This window comes from Myotis nattereri (assembly GCF_964212035.1).
Source record: "Myotis nattereri genome assembly, chromosome: 2".
Lineage (NCBI taxonomy): Eukaryota > Metazoa > Chordata > Mammalia > Chiroptera > Vespertilionidae > Myotis > Myotis nattereri.
In genome coordinates, this window is record NC_138076.1 from 203987180 (window position 1) to 204006239 (window position 19060).

General features: G+C 51.0%; 1 protein-coding gene across 2 annotated transcripts; it reads right to left on the reverse strand.

Moving 5' to 3' along the window:
* Positions 1–4818: 4818 nt before the first annotated feature.
* CKAP4 (cytoskeleton associated protein 4) lies at positions 4819–18804 on the reverse strand (the record flags this gene model as incomplete). Of its 2 annotated transcripts, XM_081083279.1 has the most annotated exons (3): positions 4819–7281; positions 18346–18402; positions 18487–18804. In XM_081083279.1, 3 exons carry the CDS (start codon positions 18802–18804, stop codon positions 5953–5955), a joined length of 1704 nt encoding a protein of 567 aa, XP_080939405.1. In that variant the 3' UTR covers positions 4819–5952. The 2 variants fall into 2 exon arrangements, with proteins under 2 accessions (XP_080939405.1, XP_080939404.1); XM_081083278.1 differs by having other exon boundaries at positions 18346–18804.
* Positions 18805–19060: the final 256 nt, after the last annotated feature.

Below are 19060 nucleotides of genomic sequence, written 5' to 3' on the forward strand. Positions count from 1 at the left end.
TATGGTGAGAGTGGTCAGAAGAGTGGTGACCATGGGGGCTACTGGCTGTGGGCTATGGAAAGCTCCTAGAGCAGTGGTCGGCAAACTGCGGCTCGCGAGCCACATGCGGCTCTTTGGCCCCTTGAGTGTGGCTCTTCCACAAAATTCCACGTGCGGGCGCACATGTACAGTGCGATTGAAACTTCGTAGCCCATGCGCAGAAGTTGGTATTTTGTGGAAGAGCCACACTGAAGGGGCCAAAGAGCCGCATGTGGCTCGTGAGCCGCAGTTTGCCGACCACTGCCCTAGCCTGTCCTAGAGGGCTGGGATAGCTGTGTCTTGAGCTGATGGTTAGTCCATGGTGAAGCATGTGTAGAGATTCATCAGCTGTGTACTTGAGGTGCATGGGTCTTAAAGCACAGAAGTTATCTATAATAATAAAAGCGTAATATGCTAATTAGACCGGACAGCCCAACGACCTTCCGGACATCCTTCCGGATGTCTGAGGGCCCAGGCATGCTGCCGCGGCTGCAAGGGTCAAGGATAGCCGCTGGTGGGTGCGAGGGCCAAGCCCCTTGCACGAATTTCGTGCATCAGGCCTCTAGTACTTCAATAAAAAGTAATCCCAAAAGTGCGAGGTGATTTTAAGTGAAGAAAAGAAGCCAGTTCTAGAGTCATTCTGACCACAGGTTTTTAACTGAGAAAACTGGGTTCTAAATGTGGCTCTACCACACCCTTATCTGTGCCTGGTAAACACTTGGAATGAGCTATTTAACCTCTCTGTGCCTCATTTTCTCCATCTGTAAAAATGGAAATAATAATAATAGTATCTTCACTGTTGTGCCATTTTGAATGAGTTAATCCTTGCAAAACCCTTGGAACAGTGGCTGGCACATAGTAAGTGCTCAATAAATGTTAGTTATTTCTCTCATTACCCATGTAGGTCAAGCACAGTGTGATCTCTGTGGAGAGAGAGACAAAGACACAGCCCTGTCATCCATGGGGTGCCCCACCCAGTGGGCAGCCAGCACCACAGGAACAGTGCCCCATCCAGCCTGTGGTTCCCGTACGGGAGCACCGAGCACTTGGAGTGGGAGGAAGAAGAATGTGCAAAAGGCACCTGGTGGTGGAGCGAGAGGTGCATGAGGGATGGTTCGTCTGGTCAGTGCAGTTACGAGCAGAGTCCATGAAGATGAGGCAGGGTGGCAGGGAGAGAGCAGTCAGCAAATTCCTGCTCAGCCCACCGTGGAGCTGGGGTTTCCCGCTGAAGCCAAAGCGGGACACTGAAGGATTTAATGGGGGACACAGGCAGATCTCCTCTGAATGGGAGACAAGGTAGAGACAAGGGAATGTACCTGTACCTCAAAACAGATACTGTAATTTGTACGTTTAGATCAGTGATGGCGAACCTTTTGAGCTCGGCGTGTCAGCATTTTGAAAAACCCTAACTTAACTCTGGTGCCGTGTCACATATAGAAATTTTTTGATATTTGCAACCATAGTAAAACAAAGACTTATATTTTTGATATTTATTTTAGATATTTAAATGCCATTTAACAAAGAAAAACCAACCCAAAAAATGAGTTTGTGTGTCACCTCTGACACGCGTGTCATAGGTTCGCCATCCCTGGTTTAGATCATATTTATTGCTGGTCTCCTCCCAGCTGGACCATGTCAATGGAGAGAAGGCTGGGAGATGCAGGATGGGGTGGCTGTGTCAAGGCTTCCCCCGGGGGGGGGGGGGTAGAGAGGCAGGAAAACGGAGAGGCAGAGAGAGGGGGTGACTCCTGAGCTTCTGGCTCAAGGAGTGAAGGGGGCAGTGGTTTCACTTACTCTGGGGGGAAATGCTGCCATTAGTTTGGAACCTGTGAGAGGTCTGGTGGTGTGTGGCCAGATGTTACTAGAAAAACAGATCTGTATCTCAGTCATGCTTTGAGGAAGACATAGGGTGATTGCAAAGTATGTAACCACTGGTGAAGCATGGGTGCCCATGCATTAGAATCAATGCTGGCCATGGGCTGTGCAGGGTCCTGGAGGCCCCCGCTGTGCCTGGGTGTTAACCTGTCAGTTGCTGGGCTGTGAGGAGGTCTAGAGGTCCCAAGGGAGGTGCTCAGGTGGCTCGGGGATACAGCTCTTTACCAAGCAGCACGTAAGATGGAAATACGTTTACCTCTGGTATGGCTGCACATGGGCAAGCCCTGGAGCTCTTGACTCCATGCCAGATGTTGTGCTAAGCTAAACCCTCTCCACCCATGACCTCATTCAAACCTCACAACCACCCTGTGAGGTGTCATCACCCCCATCCTCCTCCTCCTCCTCACCATCATCTCCATTCTAACAGGGGCAGTGGTAGAGCTGTCTTCTCACAAGTGTGCTGGTAATCTCACCTGGGACATTTCACTGCAGCCTCTGATCCTGGTGCTGGATCACCTGCAATTTAATCAACATCTCCAATTGTTTGTGCACATTCTCTGTTCAAAAAGCAGGGCAGCCCTAGTCGGTTTGGCTCAGTGGATAGAGCATCGGACTGCAGACTGAAGGGTCCCGGGTTTGATTCTGGTCAAGGGCATGTACCTTGGTTGCAGGCTCCTCCCCTGCCTGGGCCCTGGTCAGGGCTCATGTAAGAGGCAACCAATCGATCGATGTGTTTCTCTCACATCAATATTCCTCTCTTTCCCTCTCTCTAAAAATCAATGGAAAAATATCCTCGGGTGAGGATTCACACACACACACACAACAGGGTAACAGTGTTTCCTGAAGGTTCCCCTCTCATGGAGGCATTCCAAGGGACATCCCTCAGCCCTTTGCAACCTGTTCTAACCACCCCCAACCTCCTCTGTGCCCTATTGTACCTGGCTATGGCACCTGAAATTCCATATGACAACTACTATCATCCCCACTGGAATGTAGGCCCTTGGAGGACAAGGATCTTGTCACACACATCTTGCATCCAATCGATGCTTAGCAAACATCTGGCTATGGGCTCAATAAATGTTTGTTGAATGAGCAGACACATGAACGAGACTGAATTGTGATTACTATTTGGGATAAGAGGGAGCGCCAATTGCCCTACCATCAGGAATATGTAAATTCGTAATACATTCCTTTTATTTTCATCACTTGTTCATTTCTCTGACCCTTGTAGATATTTTCTACTATATTAAATAGGGATCTATTAAACTACTAAAGTCTAGGATTATAGACATGATGGAAGAGCAAGAATGTGCCCCATGCAACCAACCAACCTGAGGAAGAACCCAATTTAACTTTCTCGGGAGCATAGGAGTTTATGTTGTTCATCCCCTCCCCAAATGAGGGCAAAACTAGTTATTATAGCATATACTTATCAACTCTTAGACTTTAAAATAAAAATGCAAATGACTTCTAACACCTATAAAGGGCTGGTCCTGATTTGCAAACTGCTTTGGGAACATCATGCTCAGAGGTGTGGGGCCTTAGAGATGATGCCTCTGGCACCTAGAATGATTGACAGGGAGCTCAGAGATGAGGGCATGAAGCTACATATGCACTCAGGTCCTGGCCCACCTCCACTCCCTGGGGTAGGGGATGGGGGGTGGGGAGGGGGAGGAGCTTCTGCTGCCTCGGGCTCTGAGCCGGCACAGCAGGTGCACACAGGTCAGTGTGGCCCTGCACTGGTGTTGTTAGGTGAAGGATGTTGTCATGGTTTAGACCAGTGGTTCTCAACCTTCCTAATGCCATGACCCTTTAATACTGTTCATGTTGTGGTGACCCCCAACCATAAAATTATTTTCATTGCTACTTCATAACTGTAATTTTGCTACTGTTATGAATCGTAATGTAAATATGTGATATGCAGGATGTATTTTCATTGTTACAAATTGAATATAATTAAAGCATAGTGACTAATCACAAAAACAATATGTAATTATATATGTGTTTTCCGATGGTCTTAGTCGACCCCTGTGAGAGTTGTTCAACCCCCAAAGGGGTCACAACCCACAGGTTGGCGACCTACAGGTTGAGAACCGCTGGTTTAGAGGGACTAGGTTCAAATCTTGGCCCTGCCATTTCCTAGCTCAGTGATGGCGAACCTTTTGAGCTCGGCATGTCAGCATTTTGAAAAACCCTAACTTAACTCTGGTGCCATGTCATACACAGAAATTTTTTGATATTTGCAACCATAGTAAAACAAAGACTTATGTTTTTGATATTTTATATAAATGCCATCTAACAAAGAAAAATCAACCAAAAAAAAAGTTCACGTCACCTCCTACACACGTCATAGGTTCGCCATCACTGTCCTAGCTAATGATCTTGCATGTTGCTTCTCAGCCTGCTGCCCTCTGTTAAGTGGAAAACGATAATGCCTACCTCCAGGAAATATTAGCAGGAACAGAGGCCTATGGAGTGCTTAGCACAATGCTGGCACCCAGGTACTCAATACACCCCTGTATTAGGTAGGAGGTAGAGGCAACCTGGGAAGTAATGGCAACATGCCCAGGTTTGTACTGGGGCCGGAGGTTGCCAAATGGTCTGAGACCCTGGTTCTCAAACCTGGCTGCACATTAGAACCAGCTGGGGTGCCTTTAAAATCCTACTGCCAGCCCTCTTTATAACCTCTTCATCCCAAATGCCTGAGGGCAGGCCCGGGCATTTTTAAAGCTTCCAGAAGATTCAAATAGCTAACAAGAGCCATGTCAATCGAAAGTTCCAGGCCTAAGAGTGAGGCCATCCTGATTTCAGAATTTAAAAAAAAAAGTCTGAAAACTGAAAACTTACCTTTCTAATCCTCAATGCTGCACATTCGTAAAAGACATCCTAATTACTAAATTCTCTGAAAGCAACCACTCAGGGAAAGTAACAAAGCTCAAGTGTTTATTAAGAATTAAAAATACTGTAAATAAGCCATACAGTTCATTTCACAGTAAACTAAACAAACCTTTTTTTATCGTTTTCTTTTCTTTCTTTTTTCCTCTTTTTTGAAAGGCAAGACAGCCATTAAAGAACAGTACAGCCCGAACGGGAGGGAAACAGCCAACAACTACAGCAAATGCACACGCTCCTCGCTGACGGAAGGGGCCAGCGGACCTCTTCCCGGACACGGGGGGAAAAATAAAAAGACGTGGCCTCCACTCTCCAGGGAGACAGCCCCCATCACACATTTCCTGCAAGAATCCAAGGACTCCCCTTGCAGGGATTATAAATCTATGCATTTTGGGGGACCCTACCAAGGGGTGGCTGGCACAGGTCGGCCACAGGGGACTCTGTGGGGTGTTGTGCCTTCACATTCAGAACCGTCTGGATTCTTTGCATAGTTACCTCTGAGATCAGGAGAGGACCCGGGAGAGGAAAGGGAGAGGAAAAAGACACCCTCACCACGGGAGGCCACAGTCCGCAGCTGCTGCTTCTCGGCGGAAAAGCGAGGGGCTCTCCCCGTCCCGATTCGGAGCTGACATTTATGAATTCTATAACCAGTTTAAAGTGGAAGACAGAGAGTGAGTGACACCTCCTGAACACTTACTTCTTCCAGAAGTATAAAAAAAGTAAAATGAATTTTCCTTAAAGACAATCAGAGAGAAAAATGCCCCTTCCCCCACTTTCTTCGCTTCAAATCTGCCCGCCAGGCAGGCTTTTTGGAGGCTAGCGTTAATCTGCTTCTGTTCATCCTCAGGGAAACCATCCCCAGGCTCTGACACCAGAGACATCCCTGCTGGCCGACACCTCCGCCTGCCGGCCGCTGGGCCTCCAGAAAACCAAGCAGAAGCTGAACACTTGAGAAACCAGTGTTGTGTGGTGACGACTGTAAATAAATTAACCGGGCACAGAAATACAAAATGCTGTGGTGTCCCAGGTGGTGTCCCCTGCTCTTTAAGAGGGGACAAGAACGTGAGGGGGAGGGGCGCACGGGAGAAAATAACACCTTTTTTTTTTTTTTTTTTTTTTGGTCATGAGAAATTGAACTTTCCACCGCGCCCTGCACACACAATTCATTTAGACTTTTTCATGAATTTTTTCGACTTGCACAAACAACCTGTCCAGGTCATTCCTCAGGTCATCGAGCAGGCCCTTGGCCGACTCCAGGTTGTTCTCGTTGGTTTCGATTTTCACTGAGTAGGCCACCAAGCTGTCCACGGCAGTCCTGAGCATCTTCAAGTCGGCCTCCACCTGGCTGACGGAGGATTTGAGGTGGTCCAGAGAAGACAGCCTGTCCAGGAAGTCCTCCGGCGGCAAGCGGGCCGCCTGGGCTTGGCCCTGACCCAGCAGCGTGTGCACTTGCTCCTGAACCTTCTGGAGCGTGTCCACGGCGCTGGGGAGCTCGCCCACGCTTCTCTTCAGCTCCTCCACATCGCTGTAGAGCGAGAGCTGGGCCTCCCCCAGGCTCCTCACGGTGCTGGCCAGGCCGCCCTTGTCCGCCTCCTCCGAGGAGTCCAGGCCGTCCAGGCGCTGCTGCAGGGCGGCCAGGCGCTGCTCGCACTCCTCGCTCTTGGCCAGCAGGGACTCCAGGCTCTCGCTCTGCCGCGCGGAGGCCATCTGCACGGCCTGGACCCCGTCTTCCACGGTCTGCAGCCGGGCGTCCAAGCCCTGGCTCTTCCTCTGGAGCGCGTCTAGGGCGTCGGAGTTTTTGAAGACCCCATCTTCTTCCGGCTCGAGGGACTGGGCCTTCAGCTGGCGCAGCTCCTCCGAGAGTCTCCTGACCTCCTCGGGGAGGCGGGAGGTGGCCTCCTCCGACTGGAGGACCTTCTCCGTGAGGGCCTGCAAGGTCAGGTGCTCCGAATCGGCCGCCTCCTTGAACTTCTGCTGCTCCTGTTTGAGGCTCACCAGCTCCTTGACCTCGGTGTAGACATCCGACTCCATGGTCTGAAGGGTGCTTCTCAGGGCCTCCAGGTCCTTGTCTTTGGACTTCAGAGAGGTCTGTATGCCCTTCACGACTTCCTTCAAGGCTTTCAGCTCCTGCTTGTCCCCCTCGGAGTGTTCCAGAGCGGCAACCTTCGCCTTCACGTCGTTGATCTCCTTCTGGCTCCTCTTCTGGACCTCCGTGAAGATGGCGATGTTGTCGTTGATGGACTTGGTGAGCTCCGTCAGCCTCTCCTCCACCGTGTTCTCGAGCGACGTGAAGTCCCGCTCCCGGGCATCCTTCACCACGTGGATGCCGTCCGAGAGGTCCTTGAGAATCTCGTTCTGGAGCTTTTGCAGGACTTCGCTGATCCGGTTGATCTCGCTCTCCCCTTGCTTCATGACTTTCTCCGCGAGCTCTTGCTTATGTTGGAAGGTTCTCAAGAAGGACTCAAAAGTCCCCAACGTGGCTTGCAGAGACTGCACCTGTAACCAAAGTCCAGATGTTAACTGCTAAGAAGAGCCGATGAGTGTTATGCAACACTGCTCATTTCTTTTTGTCTGCCCAGCTTCCAAGTCCCTCCTCCTCTAGAATGGCACCACAATTTTCCTTTGGAGAACCATCCTTCCACATACAATCCATGTGGTTTGGGGGACCAATCTAAGGGCCACCCCCCCAAGTGCTCCGGGGATGGTTTATAACACAGGCTTAGCCAATCAGCACTCTCCATCCACCTTGCCCCCAAATTGGAGCCACAGGGATGGGCATATGGCCTAAAGCAGGCCAACAAGTCAATTCCAGAACTTCTTTTAAACCTACTCAGAAAGAAAGCCACTTTCTATACCTGATTGCTAGCTACAGAATGAGAAAGCCTGGAGCTGAGCTACGCAGACTAGCACAGGAAGAATGCGGGTCTAAGAATCAAGCCAGCACAGAGGGAAGCAGAAGTGAGAAACAAGATAACAAGATCAAGGTCTGAAGATACAATCTGAATTCCCGGATGCAGCTATACCTGAAGGAATCTCTCCCCACCCACTGCTCTTTGAGCCAGAGTTTCTAGCTTTTGCAAGAGAAAGAGTCTCACAAATTTTCAGAGAAAAAAAGCTGAGGCACGTGGGAGACACTGGGCTGGGAGGCAAGAGACAAGGGCCCGGGCCTCTGTCACCACTTTTAGCTGTGTGGCCCTGCACAAGTCATCGTCCTTACCTGCAACATGGGAGGGGTGGACCCGATGATCCTTTAGCATTCTCTGGCTTAGTGAACACATTATGATCCTGTTTGCCATTACACATTCATTTTAAATAAATTCCACCCTAAACAAGGTCTGACCTCGGAACTACCCCAGGGAGCTGGCTGAATGTACTGAGAGGCTGACAGATGATGATTAATGGCCCGGGCTTTATCCGAATGTGGTACATGGGGCCACATAGAATGCTTTCTTACACACACACAACAGGAAAAAGAACCTGAATCTATCAAGTCTCTAATTTTTTGTGAATTGGTTAGTCACAAAAAATTGGTTAGTCACCAATTCACAAAAAAACATACTAGTGAGAAATATGCCAGAAGGAAGCAATCAGCCAAATCCACAAAGAGGAAAATTCCACAGGACAAATAACCAGGATCTTCAACAAGTAAGAGGCATTTTAAATGGCATTTTAAAAGGGAGAAAGACAGGAGACTATTACAGGTGAAAAGAAATTTAAGATTTATCAATCAAATGTAATGTGCGGACATAAATGGATCCTGATTCAAACCAACCAACTGTAAAAGAGACATTTTTTAGAGAATCAGGGAAATCTCATTATGAACTGGGTATTAGAAGATAATAAAGAATATTTGTTAACTTTGTTAGGTATAATAATAGACTATGTTTTGTCGAAAGAAACAAGGGAAAAAAAGAGGAAAGAAACTCTTAAATGTTAGAAATAAATTCTAAAAATACTTTGGTTGTGTCAGTCAGGGGTTAATTTTATAATTAGTTCCTAGTTCACTATCCACAGGTCTGTCAGGGCAACACAGGCCCTTCAGAGGGCCTAGAACCAACTGGCAACATTTTCTGAAGCTCTGCACCCACTTGTGCAGTGAATCTTCTGGGTAAGGGCAGGCCAGCTTCTCTGCGCAGGCTGTAACCATTCAGAAGACCTGGGCCATTTTCCAAAACTGGGAACTAACAGAAACCAGGTGGGCACCCAACAGGGCAGTGGAGTAGAGTGCTTCAGCATCGAGCTGAGTGGAGAAGGGGTGGCGATGGAATGAAACAATAGAAAAAAATGATAATTACTGAAATTGGGATTCATTATATTGATCTCTTCTTTTGTTTATGCTTCAACATTCCTGTGATAAAAGGTTAAAAAATGAAATAGTGTGGGCTCTAGAACCAGATTGCCTATGTTCATAGCCCAACTTTTACACTTCCTGTGTGCTTGTGGGCAATTAACCTGGGGTCAGGACACCAGGACACCATGGAAACAAAAATAGCACCTGGCCCTGGCTGGCTTGGCTCAGTGGATAGAGCATCAGCCTGCAGACTCAAGGGTCCCAGGTTCGATTTCCAGTCAGGGCACATGCCTGGGTTGCGGGCTCAATCCCCAGTAGGGGTTGTGCAGGAAGCAGCCAATCAATGATTCTCTCTCATCATTGATGTTTCTATCTCTCTCTCCTTCTCCCTTCCTCTCTGAAATCAATAAAGAAATATATTAAAAAAAAAAAAAAGAAAGAAAAAAAAATAGCACCTGATTCAGGATTGTCTTGTGAGTTAATCTATGTAAAGTGCTTCAATTGTTCCTAACACATAGTGAATGACCAACAATTGGTAAGTGGCATCTTCATTATTGTTTAATCTTTCTTCTGAAGCAGCCCAGAAGCCTGGAGATTCCTAGACCATCCTTAGCCCAATGCCAAAGGGAAAACACTACAGGAATGGGAACAGGACACCTGGGCTCTAGTTCCAGCCCCACCAATCACAAGCTCTGTGGGCACAAATAAGTCACACTCGCTTCCCAAGTCCCAAGCTCCTTGTCTATTAGCAAACAGGTTTCTCAAGTCCCTTCCGGCTTCCACCAGTCTGTGATTTTAAGATAAATTAGACTAAGGTTCTCAGGGACTCTAGGATATTAGACAATTTTCCTGCCCAACCAAATATAACCTGAATCATTAAGGACAGTGGAGAGAACTCACCTCTAAAACTAGGTTATGTAATCACAGTACTTGCCTGTTCTAAGCATAGCACTCAGAATAGAGGTGTGAGAGCAGTACCTGCAACATGCAGGTGTTCGCCAATGTTTTCTGAATGAATCAAAGAATAAATGAATTAACAGAGCAAAATCTAATGAGGACCAAGCTGGTCCATTTCCTCTCTGATCCCTGAATGTCACCCTGGGCTGGCTCTTTACAAGTGTCTGGGAAGGGGACTCGATCAGAAGTTATGAATGAAACCAAACAAACCAACCCTTAACATTATGGAAAGAACATAGAAAGTGCTGCCCTACTGATGCTGTTGGTTGTTCATTTTTACATGCAAACCCCTTATTATAATTAACTAGTGGCAGGGTGCATGAATTCATGCATATTAAAAGGAATTAATTTGAAGAAATATTTTAATATCACTATTTGCCCTTTCTCTATAATAGAAGTGTCAACCAAATTCACAATCGACAATGACAGATGGAAACAACATGCGTGCGATTGGCGCCAGCGAGAGCTTTATATGTATTGTGCATGCAACTTAGCCTTTTATAGACATAGAATAAACTTGCTTAATTAGACCTGCTTTCTGATGTAGCTAAACTTTTTCCAGCCCAATGAAGCACCCCAACTTCTCTTTCAGGTAACTGTCAGCAACACAGCAGTAAATATCAACATGAAACAGATTATTATTGTAGATCACGCAGGGAGAAAAAGGGTAAAATAGTTAACTGCTGCAGTGTTTGACTATATTCTGCACAGTGAGAAAACCTGAAGTCATTTTCAAGGTCTACCATTTCTTATTTCTTTTCAGTTGGGTCAAGTTTCTAAATTTCCTAAATCTCCGTTTTCCAGCTAATGAAAAGAAAATAGGATTCCACCGAGTCTCCTATCTACCTACTCCAGGACTCCTGTGAGGATCAAATGAGATGAGGTGTGGGTAAGGGCTTCACAGACAATTGGTTAAAGCGTGAAATGTTTCCACCTGGCTATAAAGTAAGTTGTGTTCCCGGGCTGAAGAATTTGCAAGGAGGCTAAGTCATTGCTAGGGAGAGGAAGCCTGGCGTTGCTATGTGACATCATTGCCCAGACGGACACTTAGCGTATTAGCCTTTTATATATATATAGACTAGAGGCCCAGTGCACAAAAATTTGTGCACTCGGGGGGGGGGGGGAGGGGGGGGCCCTCAGCCCAGCCTGTGCCCTCTTGCAGTGTGGGACCCCTTGGGAGATAACGACCTGCTGGCTTAGGCCTGCTCCCGGGTGGCAGAGGGCAGGCCCAATCCCTAGGTGCAGCCCCTGGTCGGGCTCAGAGCAGGGCAGATTGGGGAGTTGAGGCGCCGCCCCGTCATGCACAGAGCAGGGCGGATCAGGAGGTTGTGATGCCACCCTCAGTCACGCTCAGGGTATGGCCGATTGGGGGGTTGGGACACCGCCCCGTCACACTCAAGGCAGGGTCGATGGGGAGGTTGTGGCGCCACCCCGTAATGCACAGAGCAGGGCCAATCAGGGGGTTGGGGCACTGCCCCCTATCACGCACAGAGTAGGGGCGATAGGGGAGTTGGGGCACCGCCCCCTGTCACACACAGAGCAGGCCCCATCAGGGGGTTGGGGCACCGCCCTCTATCACCCACAGAGCAGGGCCGATCAGGGGGTTGGGGCGCCGCCACTCTCACACTCAGGGCAGGGCCGATGGGGAGGTTATGGCTCTACCCATCACACACAGAGCAGGGCCCGTGGCGGGGGGGGGGGGGGAGCTCCCCCCTATCAGGCACAGAGCAGGGCTGCTCAGGGGGTTGGGGCGCCTTCCCCTGTCACAAACAGAGCAGGATGGATAGGGAGGTTGTGGTCCCGCCCCCTGTCACACACAGAGCCGCAGGGCGATCAGGGGGTTTGGGCGCTGCCCCCTGTCACGCTGATCCCGGTGCCGGGAGGCATATTACCCTTTTACTATATAGCATAGAGGCCTGGTGCATGGGTGGGGCCGGCTGGTTTGCCCTGAAGGGTGTCCTGGATCAGGGTGGGGGTCCCCACGGGGGTGCCTGGCCAGCCTGGGTGAGGGAATGATGGCTGTTGGCAGCTGGTCACACACCCTTCAGGGTAGGGGTCCCCACTGGGGTGCCTGGCCAGTCTGGGTGAGGGGCTGAGGGCTGTTTTCAGGATGGGAGTGACTGAAGTTCCCAACTGCTCCTTTTTTTCTTTTTTATTCTGGGCCAGCTTTAGCTTGAGGCTTGGCTGAGAGTAGGTTTCTGGCCTTTGCATACAATGTTGCGAATCTGCTGGCTGAAGTCCAGCAGTATTTGTTACAATGTTTCTTAAACTGCCCACTCGGAGGCCTGCAGACGCAGGCGGGGAACGTTGGTTTCCTCCGTCACTGAAGCAAGCAAGCCTCATGTTAGTTTCAAGCTGCCTGGCTGCCGGCCACCATCTTGGCTGACAGTTAATTTGCATATCTCGCTGATTAGCGAATGAAAAGGGTAGCGGTCGTACGCCAATTACCATGTTTCTCTTTTATTAGTATAGATAGACTAGAGGCCCCGTGCGCAAAAATTTGTGCACTCGGGGGGAGCGGGGGTGGAGAGGGGGGCCCCTCAGCCCGGCCTGTGCCCTCTCGCAGTCTGGGACCCCTCGGGAGATAACGACCTGCTGGCTTAGGCCTGCTCCTGGGTGGCAGAGGGCAGGCCCAATCCCTAGGTACAGCCCCTAGTCGGGCTCAAAGCAGGGCCAATTGGGGAGTTGGGGCGCCATCGCCTGCCATAGACAGAGCGGGGCGATCGGGAGGTTGCGATGCCACCCTCAGTCACGCTCAGGGTAGGGGCGATTGGGGGGTTGGGGCACCGTCCCGTCACACTCAAGGCAGGGTCGATGGGGAGGTTGTGGTGCCACCCTGTCACGCACAGAGCAGGGCCAATCAGGGGGTTGGGGCTTTGTACCCTGTCACACATAGAGCAGGGCCAATCAGGGGGTTGGGGCACTGCCCCCTGTCACGCACAGAGCAGGGCCCATCAGGGGGTTGTGGCCCCGCCCCCTGTCACACACAGAGCCGCAGGGGGATCAGGGGGTTTGGGTGCTGCCCCCTGTCACGCTGATCCCGGTGCCAGGAGGCCTCACGGCTCCGCTGATCCCAGTGCTGGGAGGCATATTACCCTTTTACTATTATAGGGTAGAGGCCTGGTGCACGGGTGGGTGCCGGCTGGTTTGCCCTGAAGGGTGTCCTGGATCAGGGTGGGGGTCCCCACTGGGATGCCTGGCCAGCCTGGGTGAGGGGATGATGGCTGTTTGCAGCTGGTCACACACCCTTCAGGATGGGGGTCCCCACTGGGGTGCCTGGCCCGCCTGGGTGAGGAGATGATGGCTGTTTGCAGCTGGTCACACACCCTTCAGGGTGGGGGTCCCCACTGGGGTGCCTGGCCAGTCTGGGTGAGGGGCTGAGGGCTGTTTTCAGGCTGGGGGTGACTGAAGCTCCCAACCGCTCCTTTTTTTCTTTTTTTTATTCTGGGCCAGCTTTAGCTTTGAGGCTTGGCTCCAGCTCTTAGGCCTCCGCTGCTGAAAGTAGGTTTCTGGCCTTTGCTTACAATGTTGCGATCCTGCTGGCTGAAGCCCAGCGGACTAAAGCAGGTTTCTGGGGTTTTGTTTAGCTTCTATATTTGTTACATAGTTGCTTAGAGTTGCAGCTCAGAGGCCTGCAGCAGCAGGCGGGGAATGTTGCAGTCCTCCGTCACTGAAGCAAGCAAGCCTCATGTTAGTTTCAAGCTGCCTGGCTGCCGGCCGCCATCTTGGCTGGCAGTTAATTTGCATATTGCCCTGATTAGCCAATGGGAAGGGTAGCGGTCGTACGCCAATTACCATGATTCTCTTTTATTAGATAGGATATGTGATGGATGCATCTGTTCCCCCAGTATATGTGGATTGCCACTAAGTGGTGGGTACTGGACAAGACGTCAAAGATAAAATAACAGCTAAGACAGAATCCCTGCCCTCAAGTAGCTCACAGCCTAGGGAAGGGGGATAGTGGTGACTGTTCTTCAGCAGAGTGCTTACTGTATACAATAATTAGGCAAAGTACTTCAGAGACATCATCTCATTCCATCCTCATTATAATCTCACTAGAGGCCCAGTGCACGAAATTCATGCACAAGGGAGGATCCCCTCAGCCCAGCCTGCACCCTCTCCAATCCAGGATCCCAAGGGATCGGGACTAGACCGGCAGTCGGACATCCCTCTCATAGTCCTGGACTGCTGGCTCCTAACCACTCACCTGCCTGTCAGCCTGGTCATCCCACATAGCCTGCTGCTCGATAGTTTGGTTGCCCCTCACTAACCCCCCTGCCAGCAGGGTCTCCCCATGCAGCCTGCTGCTCGATCGTTTGGTCGCCCCTCACTAACCCCACTGCCAGGCGGGTTGCCCCACACAGCCTATTCAGTTGTATGTTCTGTTGCAATGGTCGCTTAGGCTTTTATATATATAGATGAGTTTGTGGCTCCCATTGATCATTTTACAAGTGAGGAGCTGGAGAGGGGTAGAGCTGAGGATCAAAATCCCTGAAGGTGGGACTTCAGAGCCCAAGCTCTTAAACTCTATGCAATATGCTTGGGCAGAGGTGTGTTCAAGTGCACCGAGTGCCTGGAGATGCTGCCTAACCCTGAAGCCCCGATTCCTGGTCAAAATGGGAAAACAAAGAAATACAACCAGAGAACTCACTCTTCTACAAATAAGTGGTCTCATTAAACCACCCCCACCCACTAGGCCTAAGCTGACTCCTTCCACCACTTTGGGCCGCCCTGGATCTGCCAGGGCACCCCAGGACCTTCAGCTCCACCACTCAGCATCTGTGTGTGACCCTGAACCATAACAACCGCTCTAGGCTCAACTGGCCCCTCTGTGAACTAATAAGTGGCACTTGCCTCAGAGGGTGGCTGGGAAGCACTTAAGAGAATGCCCGGTGTTAATATGTGAATACTAATTATGAAAAACACTGTAGGTATAATACTATGAATAATAATAGTGAATACTAATTATAAATAATAACACTGTATGTATATGTCCCTGTCGAGATCCAAACCTCAGCCCCAGCCAAGCCTCATATCGAGTTATAAAATGGTTTCAAACTCAGGTTGTCAGAAGACCCACTACTCAATCCAAAATAACTTATTGTCTACCCAGAGTTGCACACAAAAGGGACCACACACTGTGGCAAATCCTAATACTGTTCTGGGCCTGTTCTGAGTTACATGTCAATGGAGTAAGCATAAATTGAGCACTACTGCGTACCAGGCCAGGAATAGGAAAGATAACAAAGTGAGCAGATGAGTGGTTAAGAGTGTTGCGAGATACCCAGCCAGTGTGGCTCAGTGGTTTGAGTGTCGACCTATGAACCAGGAGGTCATGGTTCTATCCCTGGTCAGGGCACATGCCTGGGTTGAAGGCTTGATCCCCAGTGTGGGGTGTGCAGGAGGCAGCTGATCAATGATTCTTTCTCATCACTGATGTTTCTATCTCTCCCTCTCCCTTCCTCTCTGAATTCAATAAAAATGTATTTTTTTAAAAAAAGTGTTCTAGCCCTAGGCTGGTTTAGCTCAGTGGATAGAACGCCGGCCCGTGGACTGAAAGGTACTGGGTTCGATTCCAATCAAGGGCACATGCTTGGGTTTCAGGCTCAATCCCCAGTAGGAGGCATGCAGGGAGCAGCCAATCAATGATTCCCTCTCATCATTGATGTTTCTATCTCTATCCCTCTCCCTTCCTCTCCGAAATCAATAAGAAAAATATTTTTTAAAAAAAGTGTCTGGGAGACAACCGTGATTTGAAACCTAGCCCTGCCATTTACTAGCTGTGTAGCTATGCAAAGTTACTTGTGTCTCACTTTTCTCTTCTGCAAAGGGGATCACAGTACAGCTGACCCTTGAGCAATGTAGGAGTTAGTGGTGCCAACACCCCTGCAGTCAAAAATCCACATATACCTTTTGACTCCCCAAAATCAAATTACTAATAGCCTGTTGACCAGAAGCTTTATCATTAACATAGTCAATTAACATGTATTTTGCATGCATTCTATATATAATATACTGTATTCTTCCAATAAGTTAAGCTAGAGAAAATAAAATGTTATGAAGAAAATCATACAGTACTGTATGTACTCTTGAAAAATCCACATATAAGTGGACCTGTGCAGTTCAAACCCATGTTGTTCAGGGTCAACTGTACTTATCCCTTGGGGGTTGTTGTTAAAGAGATGAGTGCAAAATAAATATGATGCATTAAATAATAGCTTGATTATGCTCCTAAATCTATATATATAAAAGCCTAAGCGACCCGACCGTTATGACCGGTTACTATGATGATGCACTGACCACCAGGGGGCAGACGCTCAATGCAGGAGCTGCCCCCTGGTGGTCAGTGCGCTCCCACAGCCAGCCTCCTGTGGTCCCTCCTGCGGCTGACTGGCCCCGATCAGCCCAATCGCCAGCCAGGCAGAGCGACCCCACCAGCGCACGAATTCGTGCACCAGGCCTCTAGTTAGTATATAAAGAAAGAAAAGTCACTAAATAGTGATCACTATTTCAATACTTTACAGATGGGTGGATTCTTAAAAATCTAGATGGGACCCTCCTCTCGCTGTGTAGATGAGAAAACTGAACCCCAGAAAGGAAAGGAATCTACACAGCAGTGACGAGAAGGCGCAGGAACCAGAAAAGAGGGAATAAGAGGGACAGGGAGGAAGTGAAGAGAAGAAAGCCCAATTTCTTCAACCTAGATTCATGACCTCCCCCATCTGGGCCTCAGTTTCAATCACCCCTCCCACAGCTTCCCATTACTCTATTATAAGCAGGGTAGCCACCTGCTGTCCCTCAAATATGCCCAAGATTGTCCCCTGCCTGTGTGTTCTTCATGCCTTTTCTCAACAGTTACTAGACCTCCACTGATCCTACCCTGACCACCAGGATACAGGCCTAGGCAAACTCCACACCCTCTCTCTTCTGGACAGTTCCCCACTTTCCCCTGATACAAACCTACTTATGTGCAACTTCACAAATGATTTGTTTCTTTTCCGCTTCATATCCTCCGCGGGGCCTACGTGAAGCCATATGACTATCAGACTTCAATAAATATTATGATTGATTAGTAAGTGGGTGGATGATAAGGACGAAAATGGGAGCCTCATGATTATACTCCAACAGCAGTTCTATTTTTTAGGAATGATTTCACATTCCAGATAGGCAAAGCAGCACTGCCTACTTAATTCAAAAAAAGTCACCTCCCCTGGCCTGCAGCACGGAGCAGGCTGACTCATTCCAGTTGCTCTGCCCGTCTTGAGGGGAAATTCCCAGTCCTGCATACTCCACAAAAGTGGAGAGGAGCTCGGCAGGCCAGGCAGCATGCTGGGAAAAGGAGGCAGCAGTGTCAGCCTCGTAAGTGGTGGCGGGATTTTTTATTTCAATCAGGCAACCAACTTCCATTGAGCAATGACATTGGTGGAGGTCGGAGGAGGAGGAAGAGGAATGAGATTTGAGGTTCTTGCACTTGGTGTGGGAAAACACACAGAAGGGTGGAAGGCTAAGCAACTCTGTGTTAAAACTTGGGTCCATCCACACACCTGAAATAGGCCCCTGTGGACCCTGAAGCGGGCACTGGACTGGTCATTCTCGTGCAGCCTTCCACTCGATAGCTGGGGTCTTGATCGACTCCCTTAATCGCTCTAACCCTCAGTTTACTGGTCTGAAAAATGGGAGTCAAAAAACTGCCAGTCCCACCTCCCTCCCAGGGTTGCTCCAAGGATTAGATTACAAGTGAGTTAAGCCCCCTAAACACCACCTGGGCGGTATTATTCCCCAATAATGACCTACTAGCTTGGCCTTGCCTTTCAAAGGCCCACTGGGCAATGGGTCCCATAAAGGACAACGGGGCCCACGGATACGCAGTCTTTCATTTGAACTTCGTATAAGTGGATAAGACTCCTAGGTCTTCCTTCCCCAGGCTCCGGACCTATGAGAAACCCGCTCAGGTGTCCCCCACTGGGAGAGCTGAGGTGCCTGCGGCCTTGCCAGAGGCTTCCAGGGATGTGCTGGCTTCCCTTCCAACCTCCTCTCCAGACAGCTCTGCCCATTCGGCGGCTCCTGATCCAGAAAGAATGGGCTCCCCCGAGCCGGCCCGCTTCCTTACAGGTCACCGCTCATGTCCAGTGACAGGCCTGGGCCCACCCTCGCGGCGGTCCATCCCTCGGGGCGATTCCTCCGCAGCTATTAACAAAGGGGGTCAGGGGGCCGCCCGGGAGCCCGGGGGCCGGGTGAGGGGCTGGCTCCGCCCCGGGTCTGGACAGGGCGAGGGGGGTCCGGCTGTGGGGGCGGGGGCCGGGGGTACCCACCTTCTGCTCGACGCCCTGCAAGCCCTGCCCGAGCTCCTCCCGCTGCCGGCAGAAGTCCTGGTGGCCGCGCCGGACCTCCTGGACCTCCTCCAGGACGTGGTGGACACACCAGCCCGAGAAGGCGGCCGCGGCCACCAGGACGAGGTAGAAGAGCCAGTTGAGCGCCCGGCCGAGCCGGCGCGAGCAGGACGCCGAGGACGAGGCGGCGGCGGCGGAGGAGGAGGCGGCGGCGGCGCCGGCGGCGGAGGACTTGCCGCCGCGGTGGCCCTTGCCGTGCGCCTGGCTCTGCGGCGGCGGCGGGTGCTGCTGCGGGTGCGGCGCGGACGGCGGCGGCTGCTGCGGCGCCGGCGGCGGCTTCTTGGCCACGTCATCCGCGCCGCCCGACGGGTGGGCGCCCTTCTCCGAGGGGCTCGCGGCGCCGTGGCCGCCCTTGGAGCCCCTTTGTTTGGCCGAGGGCATGGCGAGCGCGGCGGCGGCGGCGGCGGGGCCGCGGGCGGCGAGGCGAGCGAGCGGGACGCGCGGCGCCGGGAAACTTGCGCGGCTCCCCCGGGGCTGGGCGAGCGGCACGCGGCGCGGCGGGCGTCGGAGCGGCCGAGAGAGCGGGCGGGCGGCGGGCGGCGAGGAAGGAGGCCGGCGGGGGAGGGGGGAGGAGGGAGGAGGGAGGAGGAGGAGGGGGCCTGCCTCCGCCGCGCGCGCCGACCCCGCCTCCCGGGAA